The sequence below is a fragment of the Lupinus angustifolius genome, chromosome LG08 (assembly GCF_001865875.1).
Source record: "Lupinus angustifolius cultivar Tanjil chromosome LG08, LupAngTanjil_v1.0, whole genome shotgun sequence".
Lineage (NCBI taxonomy): Eukaryota > Viridiplantae > Streptophyta > Magnoliopsida > Fabales > Fabaceae > Lupinus > Lupinus angustifolius.
In genome coordinates this window covers 2,907,889-2,928,819 of record NC_032016.1, presented here as the reverse complement: position 1 = coordinate 2,928,819, position 20,931 = coordinate 2,907,889, and the positions used below count along the sequence as shown (strand labels likewise).

General features: G+C 34.8%; 2 protein-coding genes across 5 annotated transcripts; both read left to right on the top strand.

The window, feature by feature from the left end:
• Nucleotides 212-5,353, top strand: LOC109354256 (rRNA-processing protein EFG1-like). Of its 4 annotated transcripts, none has more exons than XM_019596623.1 (9): nucleotides 212-508; nucleotides 613-742; nucleotides 1,507-1,634; nucleotides 1,795-1,933; nucleotides 2,820-2,934; nucleotides 3,218-3,281; nucleotides 3,369-3,447; nucleotides 3,556-3,743; nucleotides 4,813-5,353. In XM_019596623.1, exons 1-9 carry the CDS (start codon nucleotides 347-349, stop codon nucleotides 4,816-4,818), a joined length of 1,011 nt encoding a protein of 336 aa, XP_019452168.1. In that variant the 5' UTR covers nucleotides 212-346; the 3' UTR covers nucleotides 4,819-5,353. The 4 variants fall into 4 exon arrangements, with proteins under 4 accessions (XP_019452168.1, XP_019452169.1, XP_019452167.1 ...); XM_019596624.1 differs by having other exon boundaries at nucleotides 3,369-3,521; nucleotides 3,630-3,743; XM_019596622.1 differs by having other exon boundaries at nucleotides 3,375-3,743.
• Nucleotides 18,579-19,307, top strand: LOC109353814. Its single transcript, XM_019596176.1, has one exon. The coding sequence runs from the start codon at nucleotides 18,579-18,581 to the stop codon at nucleotides 19,305-19,307; it is 729 nt and encodes a 242-aa protein (XP_019451721.1).

Below are 20,931 nucleotides of genomic sequence, written 5' to 3'. Positions count from 1 at the left end.
TAGTGTTATTTCAGTATTTTTAAAGCTGTGTTAATTTTTAAGTTTATCCGCACATAAATTATATAAAAATTAAATATAATTTTACTAAAATAAACTCATTTAAAGTAGATTGTAGACTAAATTAAAAAAGATACGTAAAAATATGGGGTGAAAAAATTAAAATTAAAATATAAATATACATTGAATTTATAAAAATTTCCAGTATATTTGAGTATGCCGTTTCAACGACAGGGGATAAAAATAGTGAGAAAACCCTAATCAGTGAAGAAGAATTCGAATATGGTCATTGAGATTTCAGAGTAACTAAAATCAGCAACGTACCAAAGTAGCAGCTACTGTTCGAAACATGGCTCACGGTGGCTTCAACAAGCGCCGCAGCGTCAACACGGCGAGCCGTCGTCCATCGAACTCAAAGCCGAAAGGGGTAGCGACGAAGAAACCAAAATCAAAGCCTTCCGTTTCTCTCAAAAACCAGATTCGTTCCACAGAACGCATGCTCCAAAGAAAGGTATTACCCTAACAACCAATTTTATATTCAAATTAATTTTATTTATTTATTTGTGTGTTTTTAATTTGTGTCATGATTTTTGGGGATTTGTTTGATATGTTCAGAATTTGCCACCTGAAGTGCGAGAGGCACAAGAACAGAAGTTGGAAGGACTTAAGAAGCAGCAGGAGATTCATACTCGCCTTGCTGCTGAACGCAAAATATTCTTGCGTGACAAAAAGATTAAGTTTTTTGGTAATTTATTCTAATTCAAGTTATAGCTCTTTGCTCTTTTTGCACAAAAAGTGATTATTTTGATTAATAGAATCACTTATAGCACTTGCACATTTATTTGGTTGGAGTTTAACAAAAAAAAGTAGAAGCTGAAAAAAAATTAAACTATATTCTTTTTGCGGAAATGGGTCCTCTGCTAATGCTGCAGCATGCTGCTTGATGAGTTTTATACGTATATGAACATCTCATCGTCAAATGACCAATCATAAATTTAGTTGTTTGCAAATCAAAGTCGTAGATGGTTGGTAAAGGTAGTAAAAATTTGTACTATGTTTAGTACAAATTTTTACCATGTTTATGGGATGGAGGGAGTACTAATTCAAAAACTCGATGACCCGCAGCTGAGGACAGCAGGGACATTACTGCAGCAGACGATCCAACTCCATATTTTATTGTTTTTCAGCTTCTTCAAAAAGGGAAAGGTTTTCTTTAGTACCATTGTTACTGCATGCAATATTTGCCACACAAACTATTTATTTTGTGGCAAAAGAAAAAGTGAAAATAAAACTAAGAAATGTTCCTTGAATGCCCCAGCTGCAGCGAATTTTGAATGCAGTGGAACTAGGTCCCTCAAACAATCACTTTTATAGAATCATTTATTTTAAACGAACATGCTCTTTAATTGAATAATTTTTTCTTCCGTTGTAACTTGACCTTTTAGGTACATTTAAGGTATGTAATTTCTTATAGATTTGTGCTCTTTGTTTGTTGCTACTTTAATGTAGAGAGGAGGAAGATAGAAAGAAGAATTAGGCGTCTTGAGAAACAGCACCGTAGTTCATCTGTCCCGGCCCAAACTTCTGAGGTTGCTGACCAGCTTTCCAGTCTTAAAAAAGATCTTCAATATGTTATGGTCTGTTCTGTAGAGCTTTCTTTTTTCTTCTGTTTTTAATTTTCATATCTTCCTATTTTATTATGGAAATAGTGAAAGTTATACACTTACACTATTTGTTGAGCATTGTTCTTGGGCAGCAATAATAACCAACAAATCTTTGCATTAATTTGAAATGCAGTACTATCCCAAGACCGAAAAATATCTTCCTTTGTTTACTGGGGGTGATGATTCGGAGATAGCTGACAAGAGAAATGGACTGCGCAAACAGATTGAAGACAGATTAGTTGCAGCTGCAGCAAGTGGCAAGGATTTAGAAGGTAGTTAACATAACATCATTTACATGTCTACTTTCCTTCTTGAATGCTGTTAGAGTAATTCTCGGTTAGGCATATATTCTTTTCTAGATTTGTAGATTTTAACTTATATTTTATGAGATCATAGATCTGTAATTGTTTCAATCTTAGATTGTAATTTGTTGCGGAGAGAGAATTGCTAGTGCAGCATTTATGAGGGTTATGTGTTTCCAGTAATGAATTGTTACTCTTATTTTCAAGTAATTGGCTTGAGTTCTATGAGTTCTATGAGCTGGTAGTGGGATAACCACTACAACTAAGGGAAAAATATATAAGTAAAGAGGGGAAGAGGGAATCCAAAATGAAATTTGCAGAAGGGAAGGAATTGGGGCTCACTCTTCAGTTTTTTTCTTAATAGTCATGTGTTTTCACATTTTTTAACGGGAAGGAAGTGTTTTCATGTGTCTTTTTAAAAGGGAAGTAAGAGGAGTGTTTTATGAAAACCCTGAAAACTCAATGCCATGTATTAAAAAATAAGGGCAGAACAGATATTTCCCATTAAAAGTAGGGTTCCGCCACTGGCATCATGTTGGAACGGGTTCTGGAGGGAGATTCTGCTGCTAATCAACCCCTGACAGGCACGACAACCAACAACACCACTATACGCTGTTTCATCATGGGGAAGGCCAGCAATGTCTGCGGCCACCGCTATTGCATGTGATCGACTACCTAGGTCAAAACATAAGGAAAGCTTGGTCAACCCACATGGACATGCCTCATCTAGAATGAGCTTTGCATCAGATTTATAGATACACCTTTATATTTATGCCTCATTCCTTTACAATCAAATGTCTTAAAAGAGTTGATGTTAGATGTCTGTGATTCATCTCTACTTTCATTATTGTAACAGAGACAGGGAGTGAGGATGATGGGCTTTTGGACCTGAGTGAAGATGATTTTTTCGTTGGTGGGAGTTCCAGTGATGAAGCAGATGCAGATGATGAATGGACAGACAAAAGCACAAGGTCAGTTTTAAAACATAAGCAATTATATTGATATAATTTGTATTTACACGCAATAATTTAAAGGGAACTGAAAATCTTAAGTTAACCTGTTTTTGAGATGTCGGTAGTAGTAAGCTGTGTTTTCTTTTATAAAATTTCTGACATCATTCTGTTAATATGATGGAGTAATGTTGAATAACTTTTAACTTTTGGAATTGTATTGTGGATTAAACTGTTTTAAACATGTAGCTTTTCTTATTCTTTTATTCTAAATTTGCATTTTAAAATTTCTGATGTGTTGTAGAGAGCAGGCTTCTAGTGCTTCTGGCAAAGTAGTGTCTGGCATGTCCAGTGATGAAAAAAATCAGGTCTGCAGTAGTAGTAATTGTATTGCTTTAATTTCCTCATTAAATAGCCACAAATAATTTTTGAATTTTAAATAACCTATTTTATAGAGGCAGATTTCTGCTAGAGCTTTGATGCCTCCTCCTTACCCTTCAAACAAGAAATTGTCAAGGTTTGGGTCGTCTTCAGGCCAAAATTCATCCATTCGCAGGTCTGAGATTTCCACATCTAGCAACACATCAAATAGCAAAAGCAGCTCAGACATCAGAGTAAGGGGATGGTTTGGGTCGTCTTCAGGCCAAAATTCATCCATACGTAGGTCTGAGATTTCCACATCTAGCAACACATCAAATAGTAAAAGCAGCTCAGACATCAGAGTAAGGGGACCTTCAGGATCAGGGACAGGTCATGGTAGTAGTTTAAGTTCCAACTCTGATGCTCACAAACCTAGGAGAAAGAGAAGACCTAAGAAGAAAAAGAACCAGGTTCCTTCTTGTTGTCACTTTGCATATTTTACATCTCTTTTGGAGGCATCTTAAGCTCCTCTTTGCTGCACCTTCCCTCTTTTATACTGTTCAGTTTAACTTTAATAAATTTATGGTAATCAGATACATTTTTATTGAACTTAAAGTTGAAATAAGTAATTAGTAATTTATGACTATATTCCTTTTATTGGCTGTGTCCGACTGAGTACAAGGTTGCATAACCTTTGAACTGAATCATACTCAAGAATCACTCCATTTGTCATACTAATACTACCCCAGCTCAGGCTGGCATATGGTCATCATTGCTATGTTTGAGGTACTTTTTATATATGCCAATTCTGCTTGCAGTCAAATGCTAATGTGTGTAGTGAAAATAATAGAAGTCATAATTTTTATTTTTAAACCTTTGATTTCCCAATATGTTCTAATTATTACTTGAATGTGCTTCCGTATGGAGTAGACTTGATTTGGCCACATGCCTTTTCACTGCATTCTATTTAATAGATTTATTGTTTGGACTCACAGCTTAAAGGTCATAGACGTAGTTTATTAAGGATTTCTTTTAGTGGTTTTTCGATGGGATTAGATAGCTCTTTAGAGCTGATATTTTACTGTTTTTCTTTTGTTAGTCCTTTTTTGGAAGCTGTATTTAAAATTTAGTCCCTCCTTTTGTTAGAATCAATTGAAAAGCTAGTACGCTCTAGTTCTACTATTGAATACTACAAAAGTAATCATGGAACAGAAGTCGACTGAAATGTACATGATATGATTGGGTCTTGTTACTAACACTCCTACTTGTCTATTCACACTTTTCATCAGGCATTCATTTTTTCAAAAAGAAAAACTAACACTTTGATTGGTTAGTGAGGAGTGTGAATAGGGAATTAATTAGGAGTACCATAGCATTACCCCTTATAACTTATAGCTCAACATCAATATATATAGTGTATGTGATTAATGACTTATGTTTTCTACAATATAACATTTGGTTCCTTGTTCATCAAATATATCCAAATTTACTTACATCTCATGTCTCTAATGATAATTCATGTTTATTCTTCTGCTGTAGGCATGATGAATGCTAAACCGAACATTGCTATGAGCACATAGCAATTGGATTTATCTTCTGTCGCATTCAATCAAGATTCTTACAGTTATGTCTTGCCTGGATGAATCCTATTCTGTTATGAACCAGCTGGGAGCTTGTTTCACTGGTCGTTTTGATGAATCATATATGTACTGACTGACTTTGTTTGGTTAGATATAGAATCCATTACCATAGATCAACTTTTGGCTGGGTTCTTCATAGTTTACCTATGGCTAGCTGTAAAGTATGTTTAAGGCTGATTTGTTTATCCAGGATAGTTTTCTGCCCTTGTGAAAGAGATTTCAAGTACCTACTACTATTACATTACCTAATATGATGTGTGAAGAATGTTGACACTACAACTTCTTGCACAAGAAAATGGAAGATTCCTGGAACAATGCTATTTACACCTGTGATTTGTGTTATTTTTCTTCCAAGTGAGATATCAAAAGCAAAAACACTAAATGCTGTTACCTGTTCCTAAAAGTTATAGTTGTATCACTTTGACTTTGAGTTTATTCCATTTTATTGTTTGTATTCCATTATATCACTTGAAATGAAAGATTTTGCAATAATATAAGTACTGTACTGATTTAACAAGTATTGCACTTTACATACACTCTTCACAAATTCCACCTGGCTCAAGATCCATCTGGAATGAATGGAAACTACATAGATACACACTAATCATCATCAATTTTCTATTAAGATATCTAACCATTAGGGAGTCATATTGTTACTGAGACATGAGAAGAGGAAAAGTCACAAGTGAGATGCTAAAACTTTAAGACATTGGTTTAATGAGTCCTTTTTACTTGTAAACTTTTTCATTTATCCCTCGTATTCAATGTGAGATTTTATACTTAAATATGTCCCGTAATCTCCTCCTAAGTGTGAGTATCACACACTTACCAATTTGCTAACCCTTAAGTTCTCAATGTCCTTGTTGGACTATTGACTCTGATACAACTTGTTGGACATAAGAGATCTTCATCTATGAATCAAGTGAAAGAAACATACTAGTGAATTTGATATCACATCTTGATCCAAAACTATAAGATATTAGATCTATGTATTCATCCATTTATATGTTTTTTAAATCACTCACTTTTACACAATGTTTGATTATTTCATTACACTAACTCACTTGGAATACCCAACATTGGTTATTGTGTATATTCAAATGTGAAGTCTCACATTGAGTATTAATGCAAGAATTTATAAGTGGAAATCTTTGAACCATTGCCTTAAAGTTCTATACTAGTTCAATACATGATGTCTCACTTGTGAGATCTTGATGGTTGGAAGCTTCCCGGTTGTGGATGATTCCAACAAGTGGCATTAGAGCTAATAGTTTGACGATTCAACCGAGTATTGAAGCGATAAGTGGTCGATAGATCTATATTGAGTTCTTGTGTTGAAAGTCTTCACATGAGAAGTTAGACAACATGTTTCATTGCTGACAAGACAATGGTGGATATAATGTTAGAGGAGTGGTTGATATAATGTTTATTTTTTGTTTAGTTAATTATTACTGTATATATGAAAATGATATTAAAACAATTTTCTTCCTTTTTGGTGTGACTTTTCTAAAATATATTTTGGACAGACCACCTATAGTAAAAGGAGTCTCCTCACCTTTTTGATGTTGCTTTGGTAATTTAGTTAGAGGACTAATTTGATAAGTCAATACCTAAGAATCAAAGAAGTTTTGACATTAATTTCTCACCGTTACATCTTTAAATTTCTATCAATTTTTTTGGTATATATTGTTGGAAATCCCACGTTACCCACTCCCCTCTTCATGCCATGGTTTATATTCATGTTTCAACCTTAACACAAATTTAAAAATAACCTAACAATTTTATCCATTAATCATCTCCATTTCATTTTCAAGTTACATACCCAATATTCTTAGCTTCAGCACAGGTTTTCCTCTAGACCTCTCTTTCTCTCATGTATACTACCTCTACAAGTATTAGGTCCTTTTGTTAGGTCATTTGAATTATCATTTTTTGGATTTAATTCTCATTATTTATAGTTATTGTGTCATGTTAAATGTGTAACTTGGCGCGAGTTATTAATATTTGAAGACTTAAAAGATTCTTCCAATGTATTATTTCTATGCTCAATGGAATTCATAGGTATAGGAAGAAGCCTTATCAAATAGATATTTTTTCTTTCGACCATATTTTGATTGTTAAAATACAATGAATAGAATACAAATTAGGAATTGAATTTGTTATATGACTTACTCTTTTCGATGATCAAATGTCATGCCGCCACTCGCACTCGAACCGAGATGCTCTAGCACGAGTTCCTAAAAGCAGTGTGTCTACCAATTTCACCATAACGGCTTACTCGAAATCATAATAACCTATTTTTAGTCAATCGTCAATATGGAAAGACTCGCGGTAAGGCCGACTACTTCAGGCAATGATCATGTACATCACCCTATCCTTTGGCGATGATCATGCTACGCTGTAGGTCTTTTTAGAATCTCACTTTTGGAACAAAGTGAGAACTTTGTAATGTGAAATGAAAATATCCAAGTCTCACATAGGATGATAGAAACACTTTAAGAGTGTTTGTAAGTCTTGAAGTACATTTTAAGGGTGTGCCTCGAGAGATACATGCGCACATGCACCACCACCTCCACCGCCTTACGGTTGACTAATCGACTCGTGTTCGGGCTAGGGCCCAACAGAAATTTGCCAACATTTAAGGGATAAGAGAAATTCTTTCAATATGATCGATGGCTTCATTCTGGCCGTTTGTGATGAGATCTTTTTCTGGGCCGTCAGATTGATATGGCAGTTAGGGCACTCTGCCTATAAATAGAGGCATCCCCCGTTCAAAAAAAATGCACCAATTCAGACACATTTCCTCAACTTTTCTTCTCCCTCCTCTGTCAAAGCATTTACGACTTTTCTTTCTGTGGTACTAGAATTGGCAAGTGTAGTCAAATTGTGGGAAAATCGAGAATTGATAGTGGTACCATATTGTGGGAAATTCAGAAATTGGAGAATTAACACTAGTAGATGTATTGTGGGTATTTTGAGAATGGTACTTATAGTCATATTATGGGTGAATTCGAGATCAGTTCTTATAATGCAGTAAAAATACGAAATAGAGAATTAGACTATTTTAACCTAAAGATAACAAGATTGATAGTATGATTGCATATTTTGAACAATGATACAAAATATTTTAAAGAGAACGATTTGCTCGTCATCCAAGCAATAAGATAACTTCGGTACCATAATTAACTATTGCAAGCCATTTACAACACTCACTTTCCTTATTCTATAGATTTTCTATTTTGGACGGGCCTTGGTTTCTCATGGACTATTACCCTCGACTCAATTTCCTCCACAACAGTTTTTCTTATATTTCCCTAGGAATAGTTTCTTTTATACCTAATTTTTGTTTTATTAAAGAATCAAAGTAACAATTACAATGGAAAACAAAAGCAACAAACCACAGGGGTTGCTATCTTAGTAGAAATAACTCAACACCCTAACATATCCATTAACAAAAATAAAACAAAACAAATTCAAATTGACATGTAGTCTCACATAATTGTTTGCTATCATAATAACCTGCCATCAAACTCTGTTGCAGCACATGAAAGTGTGAGCACATGTTATTTTCTAAACAACATTTTCAAATATCATTTTCTGCAAGAATTATACTTTTCAACATTTACTGGCCTCAGTATTGTTCCCTGCCACAAAATACATTGAGTAAGGACAGTTTCAGCTCTATATTATTCAAATATTTTCATTACTTTATAGTCATCTTTCTTCACATTACCTTTCCTTAAACTTTGCCGGGAAGAGGGATCTAAACTTCTTAGCTACGTTTATATATTTAATATTGTAGACCTTGGATACCCTTGTATTTTATTTGGCTAATGGGTAGACTAGTTAATTAATAAATTAATCCCATTGCAAAACCACTGGCTAAGTAGAAAATATACTATGAGCTTGCTATATAATTAAAGGTAGCGATTTTGCATGTTTAATCACACTAATTACTTCACTTTTTCTAAAAAGAAGCATTTTGCATATACTAACTTTACGTGCATTTTTTGAATTGATGAAAGGAAACATATATGGACACTGTCTGACAGTGATGCACATTCATGTAATGCCAAGGGTTCTTATTGGAAAAATAAAATAAAAATTGGTCAAAACAAATGTTTATTAAGGTTAATAGATTTTCTCAACGATCGATAAGATTTTCTCAGGAAATAAATAATTTTTGTGTAGATACTAATGTCTGGATGATGGATACCCATTCTCAAAAGCATTGATTAGAATAAGCTTGTTTACACAAGAGGAAAGAGAAAAAAACTTGTTTACTATTAAAGAAAGTATTATTTTCTTCCCAAAAAATAAGTATTTTACAAATAAAAAGTAGTAATATTATTTGGTTTCAGGGGAGAAATAAATGTTTTATTAGAAAATATTATGGAATAACTGTAACAAGATATAATGTGATTCTATATAAATTACATTTAATGAAAAACTATGCATTTTTAAAATTTATGAAAATAGAAAAATGTTTTTCAAGCGTGTGTAAATGAAAAGTGAGAGCTCTATTCTTATGTTGTTCTTCATTTCTCTTTTCCTTGGCTAATGATAGGAAATGAAGCATACACATACATTGAGTACACACCAAAAATGGAAAAGTCAATTTGCATTACATTTATGTAGTTTAGTCTAGAGAAGCCAACAGCATCAATAGTTCCTTCAACTTCTTACCATTAATCGGAATAGGTTCATAAAAAGACCAGCACAACAACGAGATGATATCTTCAATTCCAAAAAATATGTCACTTCATATGTCATTCTTTGTGATTGATCAGAAAGATGTGCTCCTCACATCAACTTATAGTAAAAGAGGCATTTAACATATATTATTGCAAGGAAACTTCTGTTCTATATATTCTATAGAAGTTTATTGGTATATATGCATGTACCAACATATGCACATTTACCTTAAAAACTGCATACCTTTATAAAAGTGCCTCCACCATTAATGCTTTTATTATTTTATCGATGCAACGCAAATTAAACTAGGCTTATGAAGTGAACTGCATGTAGTCCACTTTGCTTAATTGTTGTGACCTTGTGTGGTTTCTGAATTTTAATTAGGATGTAGTTTAGGGTTCATTTATTTACTCACCCATTCATTCATTGACCCTTTCACTCATTCAAGAGAACATGACTGTTCTGTAATCAAATTTTACAATTGTATTTCTGAACCTAACAAAAGCTTCTGGCACTTTTTGTTCTTTGACTTTATGTATCATATGAATGAGTGGCTTAAACTTTTTCATTATTTCACTCCAAAAAAATATTTGCACTGTATCCTATCATTTCTGCAATGTTTGCCATGCTTGTTTTATGATATATAGTTTCTTATTCTTGGTCACACATTAAGCTTTCCAGCTGGCATAATGAATAATATTTTTGTAGGAAAAAAAATTAAAAAATTATTACCAACCTTAATTTCTTCTCTAACCTCACTGCATCATATATATATATATATATATATATATATATTACATAGAGAGTAACATAATAATATGTATATATATATATGACATGTCGAAAAATATATGATAAAAAAATGACGTGTCAAAAATTCTTTGCTAAGATTTATTAACTTCGTTATACTTTGGATTGGCAATCATGAATCTCATCAACCAAGATCCCTTTGTCCCTTGGGGATTCCTTGCTAATCTAAGCACCCGTTTGGATAATATCATCGTTGCTCACTCTCTTCCTCCAAAGGTAACACAAGTAACTAGGAAGAAGTCAGTTTCTCAGGCCCTAAAAAACATTTGTGATATATCTTTATCTCAACTTACTCAGCCTTGATTAAAGGAGATTTCATAGCCATAAAAATTTCTGAAGAGGAATATCAAGCTGGCCTCATAAGGTGTCAATCTCATCTTCATGGAAGAGTCATCTTATGAAAGAGGGATTCCCCTATAAAGTTCCTGGATTCAATCAAAGCTTTCCTCTTTGTGGAGCATGATCTCATTAGGAAGAGGTTTTTATGATTTTACCTTCTCTTCGGTTGAGGATATGCACACTGTTTGTGCGGTGGGATCCCGGAATCTAAAGCCTGGAGTTTTGAGGCTTTCTCTTTGGACATCAGACTTTAATCCTAACCTGCAGAAGCTCTTACATTCTCAGCGTTTGGTGAAGATTTTGGGCCTCCCTCAGGAATATTGGAGTGCGAAAATTTTGTTTTTTATCGCTGGAGGATTAGGAACTCCAATATCGTTGGATGATGCAACATCCAATAGATCTTTTGGCCATTTTGCTAGAATTTTGGTGGATATAGAGTTGAAGAGCAATCTGCCAAATCAAATTCTTGTAGAGAGAAGGCTTTGCTTTTTTTTTGTGTCCATTGAATTTGAGAATCTTCCAGATTTTTGCATAGGGTGCAACTCTATAAGGCATCTTGCCTCAAGGTGTAAAAAAAAAAAAACAAATGTGGAGGGAGAGCCTTCAAACCAACAATTAGGAAAATAAATAACCTGGGGAAAACCCCAATGGAGAAGCCTTCTGCTGATCTTGTAATCAATCTTGAAATTGATCATGGGGAGGGTTTAAATCTGGAGAATATAGAACGTATTACTGAATACACTGAAATTGTCCCTGAGGAGGAGGTAACAGGGTTGCTTGTAGAGGATAATGTCATTGTGAGCATAAGTGGAGAGGTTGATATTAAGGATCAATCAATGGTCATAAATTTGCAACAAGAACATTTTGTAGTTCATCCCCCACAAGACATAGCAAATCCAACTGCTGCCAAGGATTTCAGGATAGTAGGAAGACTGTGGACAAATAAATGATTCAGAATTTGAAAATGTGGAGGATAGTAATTATACCAAGGTGTTAACTAAATCCCAGAAGAAGAAACTGAGGCAAAAACAAAGCCTTGAGAGAGTTCACTTTACCCATAGGGATGGATATCTGAATGTCTCTCAATGAAATTTCTATTATGGAATTGTAGATGTTTGGGTAACTTGGGCACCAAGTTATTGCTAAAGGATTTCTGTGCTAGCCACAATTCTGATATAGTTTTCATTTCTAAACCTATGATTCTTGCCAATAAAATAACGCCTATGTTTTGGACTAGAATGGGTATGAAGCTATTCATAACTAATGATATAGGTCATATGCTTCCTTCAATATGAGGTATTTGTAAGATGGACCTTCAATCCATTGTCATAGCTAACTCCACTCAGCAAATATCCATTGCTATGGATGTGGATAATAAAAAGATATTTCTATGTGCAATTTATGCTCATACTCAACTCTTGCATAGAAGAGATCTCTGGTCTGAGCTTCAATCTCTTTTTGCCTCTTTTCCTGGCCCCTAGTGCTGCATTGGGGACTTCAATGCGGTCTTGGGAGCGAATAAGTGTAGATGAGCTCACTTACCCAATAGAACTTCTTGTTATGAGTTTAAAGACTTTACTGAATCTGCTAACTTAACTCATGTTGTAACTAGAGGTGTTGCTTTCACCTGGTCTAATAAGAGAAGATGATATGCCCATACTGAAAAGAGGCTTGATAGAGCAATATGTGATGATACCTGGTTGAATGAGTGGTCTAGCATCACCTGTTGTACCTTGCCCAGATCCAGTTCTGATCATCACCCTTTGCTTCTTTGTGCTATTAGTATCAAATAGGCCACCTTCAAGTTTCATAAGATGTGGCTGCTCCATCATGGTTTGAGAAAATTGGTTGAGGATAGTTGGAGTATCAGGGTGGTTGGTTGTCTTATGTTTGTGCTATCTAAGAAGCTCAAGATCTTAAACTCTGCACTAAAACCTTGGAATAAGGAAGTGTTTGGTAACATTCATCTCACGATTAAATCTGCTTTGGTTCAGGTTGAGAGCATCCAACAAAGACTAAATATAATGGGTCAAGATCCAGACCTTATAGAACAAGAGAATCTAGCTCAGAAGGATATCTTGTGTGCTCCAAAAATTGAAGGGGAATATTGGAAGGAAAAAGCTAGAATAAATTGGTACTCTAGTGGTGATAGAAATACTGCCTATTTTCACAAGCTAGCAAAGATAAGGCAATCTACTAAGGCTATGACTATGCTCAAGGATGAGGATAGAATCATGTTAGAGCATAATGCAATTGCTAATCATGATGTCTTATTTTTATGAGATGTATGCATCTGATAATGACTCTCAACAAAATGACCTTATCCAATCTGTGGTTCCTAAGTTGGTAACCGAGGGGCAAAACTGTATGCTTACACAGACCTCCTCTGCCATAAGAGATTAAGGATGTTGTTTTTGGTATGAATGGGGATGGGGCTCCTAGCCCATATGGTTTTGGTGGTTGTTCTTCCATGAATTATGGGATATAGTTGGCTTGGATGTGTGTAATTCAATTTCTCAATTCTTCATTCAAGGGTGGATTCTTCCTAATCTAAACTCCAACTCAGTGGTTCTGATTCCTAAGTTCTCTGGTGAAGACATGATTGAAGATTTTAGACCAATTACTCTAGCCAATTTCCAATTCACAGTGATCACTAAAGTAGTGGCTGATAGGTTGGCCTCTATTGCTCCCAATATTATCTCAAATCAACAAATAGGTTTCATCAAATGAAGGCACATCCAGGATTGCATCTGCATTGCCTCTGAAGCCATTAATTTGCTGGATCATAAGTCTTTTGGGGGAATCTAGCCATTAAGTTGGATGTTCGAAAAGCTTTTGATACTATTGATTGGGGTTTCTTGCTAAGTACTCTTCAGGCTTTTGGCTTTGATGGAAAATTTATTGGTTGGATTAACACAATTCTGAACTCTCCCAAGCTTTCAATTGCTGTCAATGATCAAAATATTGGATACTTTAGTTGTAAAATGGGAGTCAGACAAGGTGACCCCCTCTCACCCCTTCTTTTATGTTTGGTTGAGGATGTTTTCAGTAGAGGCTTAAGCAAGTTGTAGGATGAGAGTAAAATTCACTCAATTTATGGCCCTGGTCAGATCTCTACTCCTAGCCATATCCTTTATGATGATGACATCCTTATCTTTTGCAAAGGAGACAAAAAGGAATTTCTGGCCTTAAATAAGCTGATATTAAGCTATGCCAATGCATCTGGCCATCATATCAACTTAGGTAAGTGTAATTTCTTCACTACTCAAGCATCTGCTGCTAAAATTGCTAATTTCACTTCTTGGTTGGGTTTCTTAGCTGGAAGTCTTCCATTTTCCTATATGGGAGTTCCTATATTTAGTGGCAAACCTAGAACTATTCATCTCCTACCCATAACCGAAAGACTTGTAAACAAAATGACAAAGTGGAAAGGAGCCTCATTATCTATCATGGTCAGAGTAGAACTTGTTAAGTCTATCATTCACAGTGTGCTGGCTTACAACTTCCATGTCTATTCCTAGCCTATCTCTCTATTGAAATATGTTGACATGAACATAAGAAACTTCATCTGGTCTGATGATACAAAAACAAAGAAATTGGTAACAGTTGCTTGGTATAAGTTATGTAGTCCTACAAAGGAGAGTGGTCTTGGTTTGAGGTCCATTGCTGATATGAATCAAGCTGCTTTGCTCAAGCTAGCCTGGGAAATGAAATCCTGCTCTCATGAATAGGCTTCATTTTATAGACTCAGATTCTACAGAGCTGGGAGTATGAATGCTATCTATATTAAGTCTCATGTATGGCCTGGAATCAAAAGAGTTTGGAATGAGGTCTTTGAGAATTCAATTTAGCTTGTTGGTAATGGTTCTAAAATCAACTACAAGTTAGACAACTGGCTTGGCTGCCCTCTATTTCAGTCTCTAAGTATCCCTAATCACTTGCATACTTCTTTGTCTGCCAAGGTAGCAAATTTCATAAAGGATCAAAAGTGGATTATCCTTTTTCGAATGGCTAATTTGTATCCTACTGTTTTGAAATCAATTATTAAAATTCATGTCAATAACCATGAGCAAAATGATCAGTTGGTTTGGATGCTCTCTAGTGATGGTAGCCTAAATATGAAAGATGCATACAACTTCTTCAAGCCTTGTGCCAATCATCTGAATCGGTGCAAGTCAATTTGGTCCAACTCTATCCCTTCTACAAAATCCTTTAACACTTGGAGACTCTACAATCACAAGATGCCTACTGATGAAAATCTTCAAAAAAGAGGCATATCTTTGGCTTTTATTTGTGCTCTCTGTCGCTCTGAAGAAGAATTCTCCAAGCACCTTTTCTTTGATTACAACTTTTCTATTTCTCTATGGAATTGGCTTGGCAATCTAATTGGCTCCCCTCTGGATAGGTCTTCTATTGATAGTCTTCTCCTGGTCTGTCATAGAAGCTAGAGTCCTCAGCTGAAAGTTGTGGTAACAACAAGTATTGTCAATACAATCTCAACTATCTGGCACTACAAAAACCAAAGTAGGTTTGAAGACATCCCTATCAACTTCATTCAAGCTTGTTCTAAGATCAAAAGAGATAATGCTCTAACATGAAATCACTCAAGGTTGGCTGCTAAACCTTCTCTGCATGAGTTTGGTATAATTAGAGGTTTTCAGGTTACTCCAAATTATAATCATGCTCCTGTTATAGCTGAAGTTTTGTGGCTCCCTCCTATTCCTGGTTAGGTCAAAGTTAATTCAGATGGTGATGCCCATGGCTCTCTAGGTCATGCAGGATGAGAAGGTATTTTTAGAGATAGCAATGATGATCTGTTAGGTTACTTTGCTACTTATCTTAGCATCCATATTTTCTATATGCTGAGCTATTCACAATCATTTCTGCCATTTAGTTAGCTATATCAAAGGGCTGGAATGCAATTTGGTTGGAGTGTGACTCCAATATGGTTGTGGAAATTTTCAAAGAGAACATGACTCCTCCTTGGAATCTAAGAAACTACTAGGATCATTGCAAGGTCACAATTCAGTCCTTGAGCTTTAAAGCCTCTCACATTTATAGAGAAAGAAATTCTTGTGCTGATAAGCTAGTAGCTTATGGAGTAATGTCTAAAACTGATTCTTGATGGAATTCAGTTCCCCCTTTCCTCTCCAATGAGTTTAATAGGAATAGATTTATATTGCCTAATTATAGATTTAAAAATTTGTAATGGTATTCTCCTTTTTAATCCTTGTCTTTGAAATATATTTTCGGGTGCTTTGACAACTTTGCCATAAATTTTTTTTGTATAAAAACAAGTTATTGTTACTGTGTTACTAATAACATCACTATGCTAGAATTGATATTTAACAACACCCATCAACAACGCTTATATGTTGAATGCTGTTAAATGTAAGCGGAAGAGAATTAACATCGCTTATTGAAGCAAGCAACGTTCAATGTGTTATCTTCAACAACTCTTATTGAAGAAAGTGTTGTTAAATGTCATATTTCATATATTTAACAACACTTCTTCAACGAGCGCGGTTAAAGGTGTTACCTTTAACAACGCTTTATTGAAGAAAACATTGTTAAAAGTCATACTTCATATATTTAACAACATTTCTTTAGTGAGTGCGGTTAAAGATGTTATCTTTAACAGTGCTTATTGAAGCAAGTGCTGTTAAGATCATACATTTATATATTTAACAACATTCTTCAAGGAATGTTGTTAAATGTGTTATTTCTAATAGTGCTTATTGAAGAAAGCGCTGTTAAATGTCATATTTCATATATTTAACAACCCTTCTTCAATAAGCATTGTTAAAGATCATACATTCATTCATATATTTAACAACACTTCTTCGGTGAGCGCTATTAAACGTTTGTTTTAGTGAGCGAGAATCTTTTCAAATTCAAGAACAAAATCTTACATACAATAATACAAATGTCACTCAGTTTATTATTTTTCTTACTTTTCTTCTTCTCCATGAGTTAATTTTTTTTCTTTTGTTTTTAGTTTATCTCTTCAAGCAAGTTATCGGTTTTTGGTTTTTCTTTCAAGCATAAGGTAAATCGTTATCTTATTTTAGATCATTTATTTCTTTTTGATTCAGTCTTGATGCTTGCATTTACACCATGAATAACAAGTCTTTGATGCATTTGAATCGTTATTTTTTAAAATAATTATTTTATTTATGATCAATTTGGTGGAAACATTTCAATAATAGTATGACCTTTATTTGTTGTGAAGTTATGCAACTATGGTGTTCTAGGTTTTTGGTTATGGTTCACTGGTTTAGACACACGATTTGAGTATAATGGTAAATGTTCTTTCTCAATTGTTGCTAATTTTGTATTTTTTTTTATAACTTTTGCAATTTGTTTAGAGATGCCATTTTTTATTTGTATTTGCAGCTTGCATTGGTCATTGATGAACACTTTGTAAGGACTTGCATATTGAAGGAGAAAGAATGAACAATTTGCATAAGATCACATTACTCATATGTTATTTTATAATATTGGTCTCTGTTAAGGTTGAATATAGCTAAAGTCAATAGTGATTTAACAAATCTATTGTAAATGTGGTGGAGTTGGACATGTTTGTCATATGTTTAATAGAATGTTTGAGAGATATTTTGTCTTATTTAGAAAGGAGACATTTAATAGCACTTGCTTCAGTGAGCGCTGTTAAATGTCTACTTTCTGCCGCATTTTAAAAAACGTTGTTAAATATAACCTTATGTACTACTATGTTCACATAGAAAGTTGCCAAAAAAGATTGTTAAATGATAATTTTAAGCGGTGTTGTTTTGCTATTTTGGCGTGGCGTATTACATCTTCTTTTTTTAAATCTAGATATAAAAAATCTAAGGCTGATCCTCTCTACAACATTGTTTGTGCATGATTTTTAGTTTTGGGTCTATGATTAAAATTATCATATATAAAAGATAATCATATTTTGGTCGAGCAAAAATACTATGAATGACATAAAACTTTCAGTCTGGGTATTTTAATGCTTCAAGTTTGAGCTAGAGTCCTAGAGATGTGGTTAAACTGGATCAACCTCTTGTAGACTGGTTCACACTCTATGATTGTTTATTTAGATTAATAATATTTATTCTGATAGTTAGTTTTGCAAAGGTGAAAAGAAAATAAAGAAGTGATTAGTTTCAAAATAATTTAACAATTTTTTTAAATGAAATTGGGTTTTCAACATAACTAAAAATAGTTTTTACTAATAAAAACAGTAATTTTCATTGGTTAACCATATTTTTGAAACATGTGAGATCAATTAAATCCTCAACAACATTTTTCTGATATATGCTTAATCTGATCATTACCAAAAAAAAAACTTCTTAATCTGAAAAAAAGAGACTTCAAGTGAGAAAAGACAATTTTTAATTTAAAAGATAAAGAGTAAACAAATTACGCGTTGTAAAAATATCAGCAATCATAATAAATTGTAATCTTTATGAATTATGTGTTATGTACATTTGTGTATGTTAGCAATTGTAATTAAAAGAGTTAGTTTAGTTAGTTTTGTAGTTTCTAAATATAGCAAGTAGTTGAAGTTAGTTAGTCTTGTTATAGAAATGAGTATATTAGTTTGTACAAACTTGAGAAATAGATGTACATTCATTGATACACAACCCTCTCAATTTCTCTATCTCATTCACCTTCACTTTCTCTCTTTTTTCTTTCTTTCTTTCTTTCTGTTCTGTGCATCACAAATTCTCCAACAGTGTACACAATGACAAATTTGTCTATTTATACTTTGAAATATTTTTTTAGATGCATGTATGTACAAATGATAAAGTTGTTAAAAGATAAGACAATTTTATGGATGGCAAAAACTGGAGTAGATGGTGCATACAAACGAAGGCAATACTTGACTATCAAGATGTTGCTGACATTGTGGAAGAGGGGCTGCCAACCTTAGAAGAAGGAGCAACTGAAGCTCAAAGAAATGCACACAAACAGAACAAGAAACGAGACTGCAAGGCAATATGTCTCCTACATCAAGCTGTAGACAATGCTCATTTTGAAAAGATTGCAGGATCTGCAACAGCAAAGGAAGCATGGGATGTGCTAGAAAAGCACTATGCAGGAGCAGCTCAGCTAAAGAAATTTCGCCTACAAACCTTGAGGAGGCAGTATGAATTGATGCAGATGGAAGAAGGTGAAGGAATTGCTGATTTCTTCACAAGATTGATCACACACATCAATGCTATGAGAGCATGTGGTGAAAAGATGGAAGATACAATCATTGTAGATAAAGTACTAAGGTCAGTAACTCCAAGGTTTGACAATGTGGTAATAGCCATAGAAGAATCAGGAAGGGTGGAGAACATGAAGGTTGAGGAGCTTCAAGGATCACTTGAAGCTCATGAGCAGATGCTTAATGAGAGGATAACAGACAAATCCTCACATCAAGCTCTGCAGGTACAAACCACAAGGAAAGGAGCATTTCTTGCTAGGAACTCATCCAAGAATCAACAAAGGTATAGTGAACAGAAGAACAATTCAAAGAATTACTATATGAACAAAGTTGAGCAACCAGAACAATAAAAAAGGAATGGCCATAAGCAGCTTAAAGGGCTAAAGAAGAGGTTTGATAAGAAAAGGATCAGATGTTTCAACTGTGAGAAATTTGGCCACTACTCAAATGAGTGTCTAGCTCCTAGCAAGAATCAGAATCAANGAAGAGTAAGACTTGGTACCTAGACTCTGGTTGTTCTAATCACATGACTGGAAATAAAGGGTGGCTTGTGCATTTTGACCCAAGCAAGAAAAGCAAGGTCAAGTTTGCAGATAATAGAGTGGTTATCACTGAAGGAATGGGAGACATTCCTCTCAGATTGGAGAATGGCAAGAGAGCATACATCACAGATGTACTGCTTGTCCCTGAAATGAGGACAAACCTCTTAAGTCTAGGACAACTACATGAAAAAGGCTTCACTATGAGGCTAAATAATGGAGTCATGGAAGTCCTAGACAACATGGAAAGAAGAATCCTACAAGCTCCTCTGTCAAGTAATAGAACTTTCCAAATTTAGCTTGGAATTGGAGACTCTGAGTGCCTTAATGCAGAAGCAACCTCAAATGAATCCCTACTCTGGCATTTGAGGTATGGTCATCTTAACTACAAAGATCTCAAACTGTTAAGCACCAAAGAATTGGTCATTGGATTACCTGAAACCAAGCCTCAAGACTCAGCTTGTGACAGTTGCTTGATTGGCAAACAAACCAGGTCTACATTTGGTAAGCATACTGAAACAAGAGCCTTAGATATACTACATATTGTGTATTCTGATGTGTGTGGGCCTTTTGAGGTCCCCTCACTAGGTGGAAACAAATACTTTGTGTCTTTTGTTGATGATTTCAGCAGGAAAATGTGGACTTATCTCATCAAGGCCAAAAGTGAAGTGTTTGAGAACCTGAAAAAGTTCAAAGCTCAAGCAGAAAAGCAATCAGGGAAGCAACTAAGGATTCTTAGAACTGATGGAGGAGGTGAATTCAACTCAAGGGAGTTTGAGTCTTTCTGTGAGGGACATGGCATGATTCATGAGGTCACTGCCCCTTACACACCACAACACAATGGTGTAATTGAGAGAAGAAACAGAACCATCATGAATATGGTGAGATGCATGCTGAAATGCAAAAATCTACCCCTCAACCTTTGGGGTGAAGCAGTGATGACAGCAACATATGTTCTGAATAGATGTCCAACTAAAGCAAACTGAAGCACTGAGCAACCAAATTCCAGAAGAGGTCTGGACTGGAAAGAAGCAATCAGTTGGGCACCTAAGAGTGTTTGGATCAGTATGCTACAAGCACATCCCTGATCAACTAAGGAAGAAGTTGGATGATAAGAGTGAATTGGTGATTCATGTTGGATACCACTCAACAGGAGCATACAAACTCTTGAATCCTACCACCAAACAGATAAGCTTCAGTAGAGATGTCTACTTTGATGAGTTGAATTCTTGGAGTGAACCTCTAAAGAGAGTTGAGCACAACAAAACACCTACTCTGTTCCCTCTACAAGAAGATCATGAACCTACAGAAGTCCTAGAACCTGACTCACACAATCAAGTGATCAGGAATGCTCAGTGCAGACCAACCAGAACAAGACACCTACCACTAAGGCTCAGTGAATTTGAAATGTTCTCAGATGATGTGATCACAAATG

Excerpts from the sequence above, each read along its gene's own strand:
- LOC109354256 (XM_019596621.1), top strand. The coding sequence starts at position 347 with ATGGCTCACGGTGGCTTCAACAAGCGCCGCAGCGTCAACACGGCGAGC. Across the intron at positions 509-612 it reads AACGCATGCTCCAAAGAAAG|AATTTGCCACCTGAAGTGCG; the intron begins GTATTACCCTAA and ends TGATATGTTCAG. Across the intron at positions 3,282-3,368 it reads CCAGTGATGAAAAAAATCAG|AGGCAGATTTCTGCTAGAGC; the intron begins GTCTGCAGTAGT and ends CCTATTTTATAG.
- LOC109353814 (XM_019596176.1), top strand. The coding sequence starts at position 18,579 with ATGGATGGCAAAAACTGGAGTAGATGGTGCATACAAACGAAGGCAATA.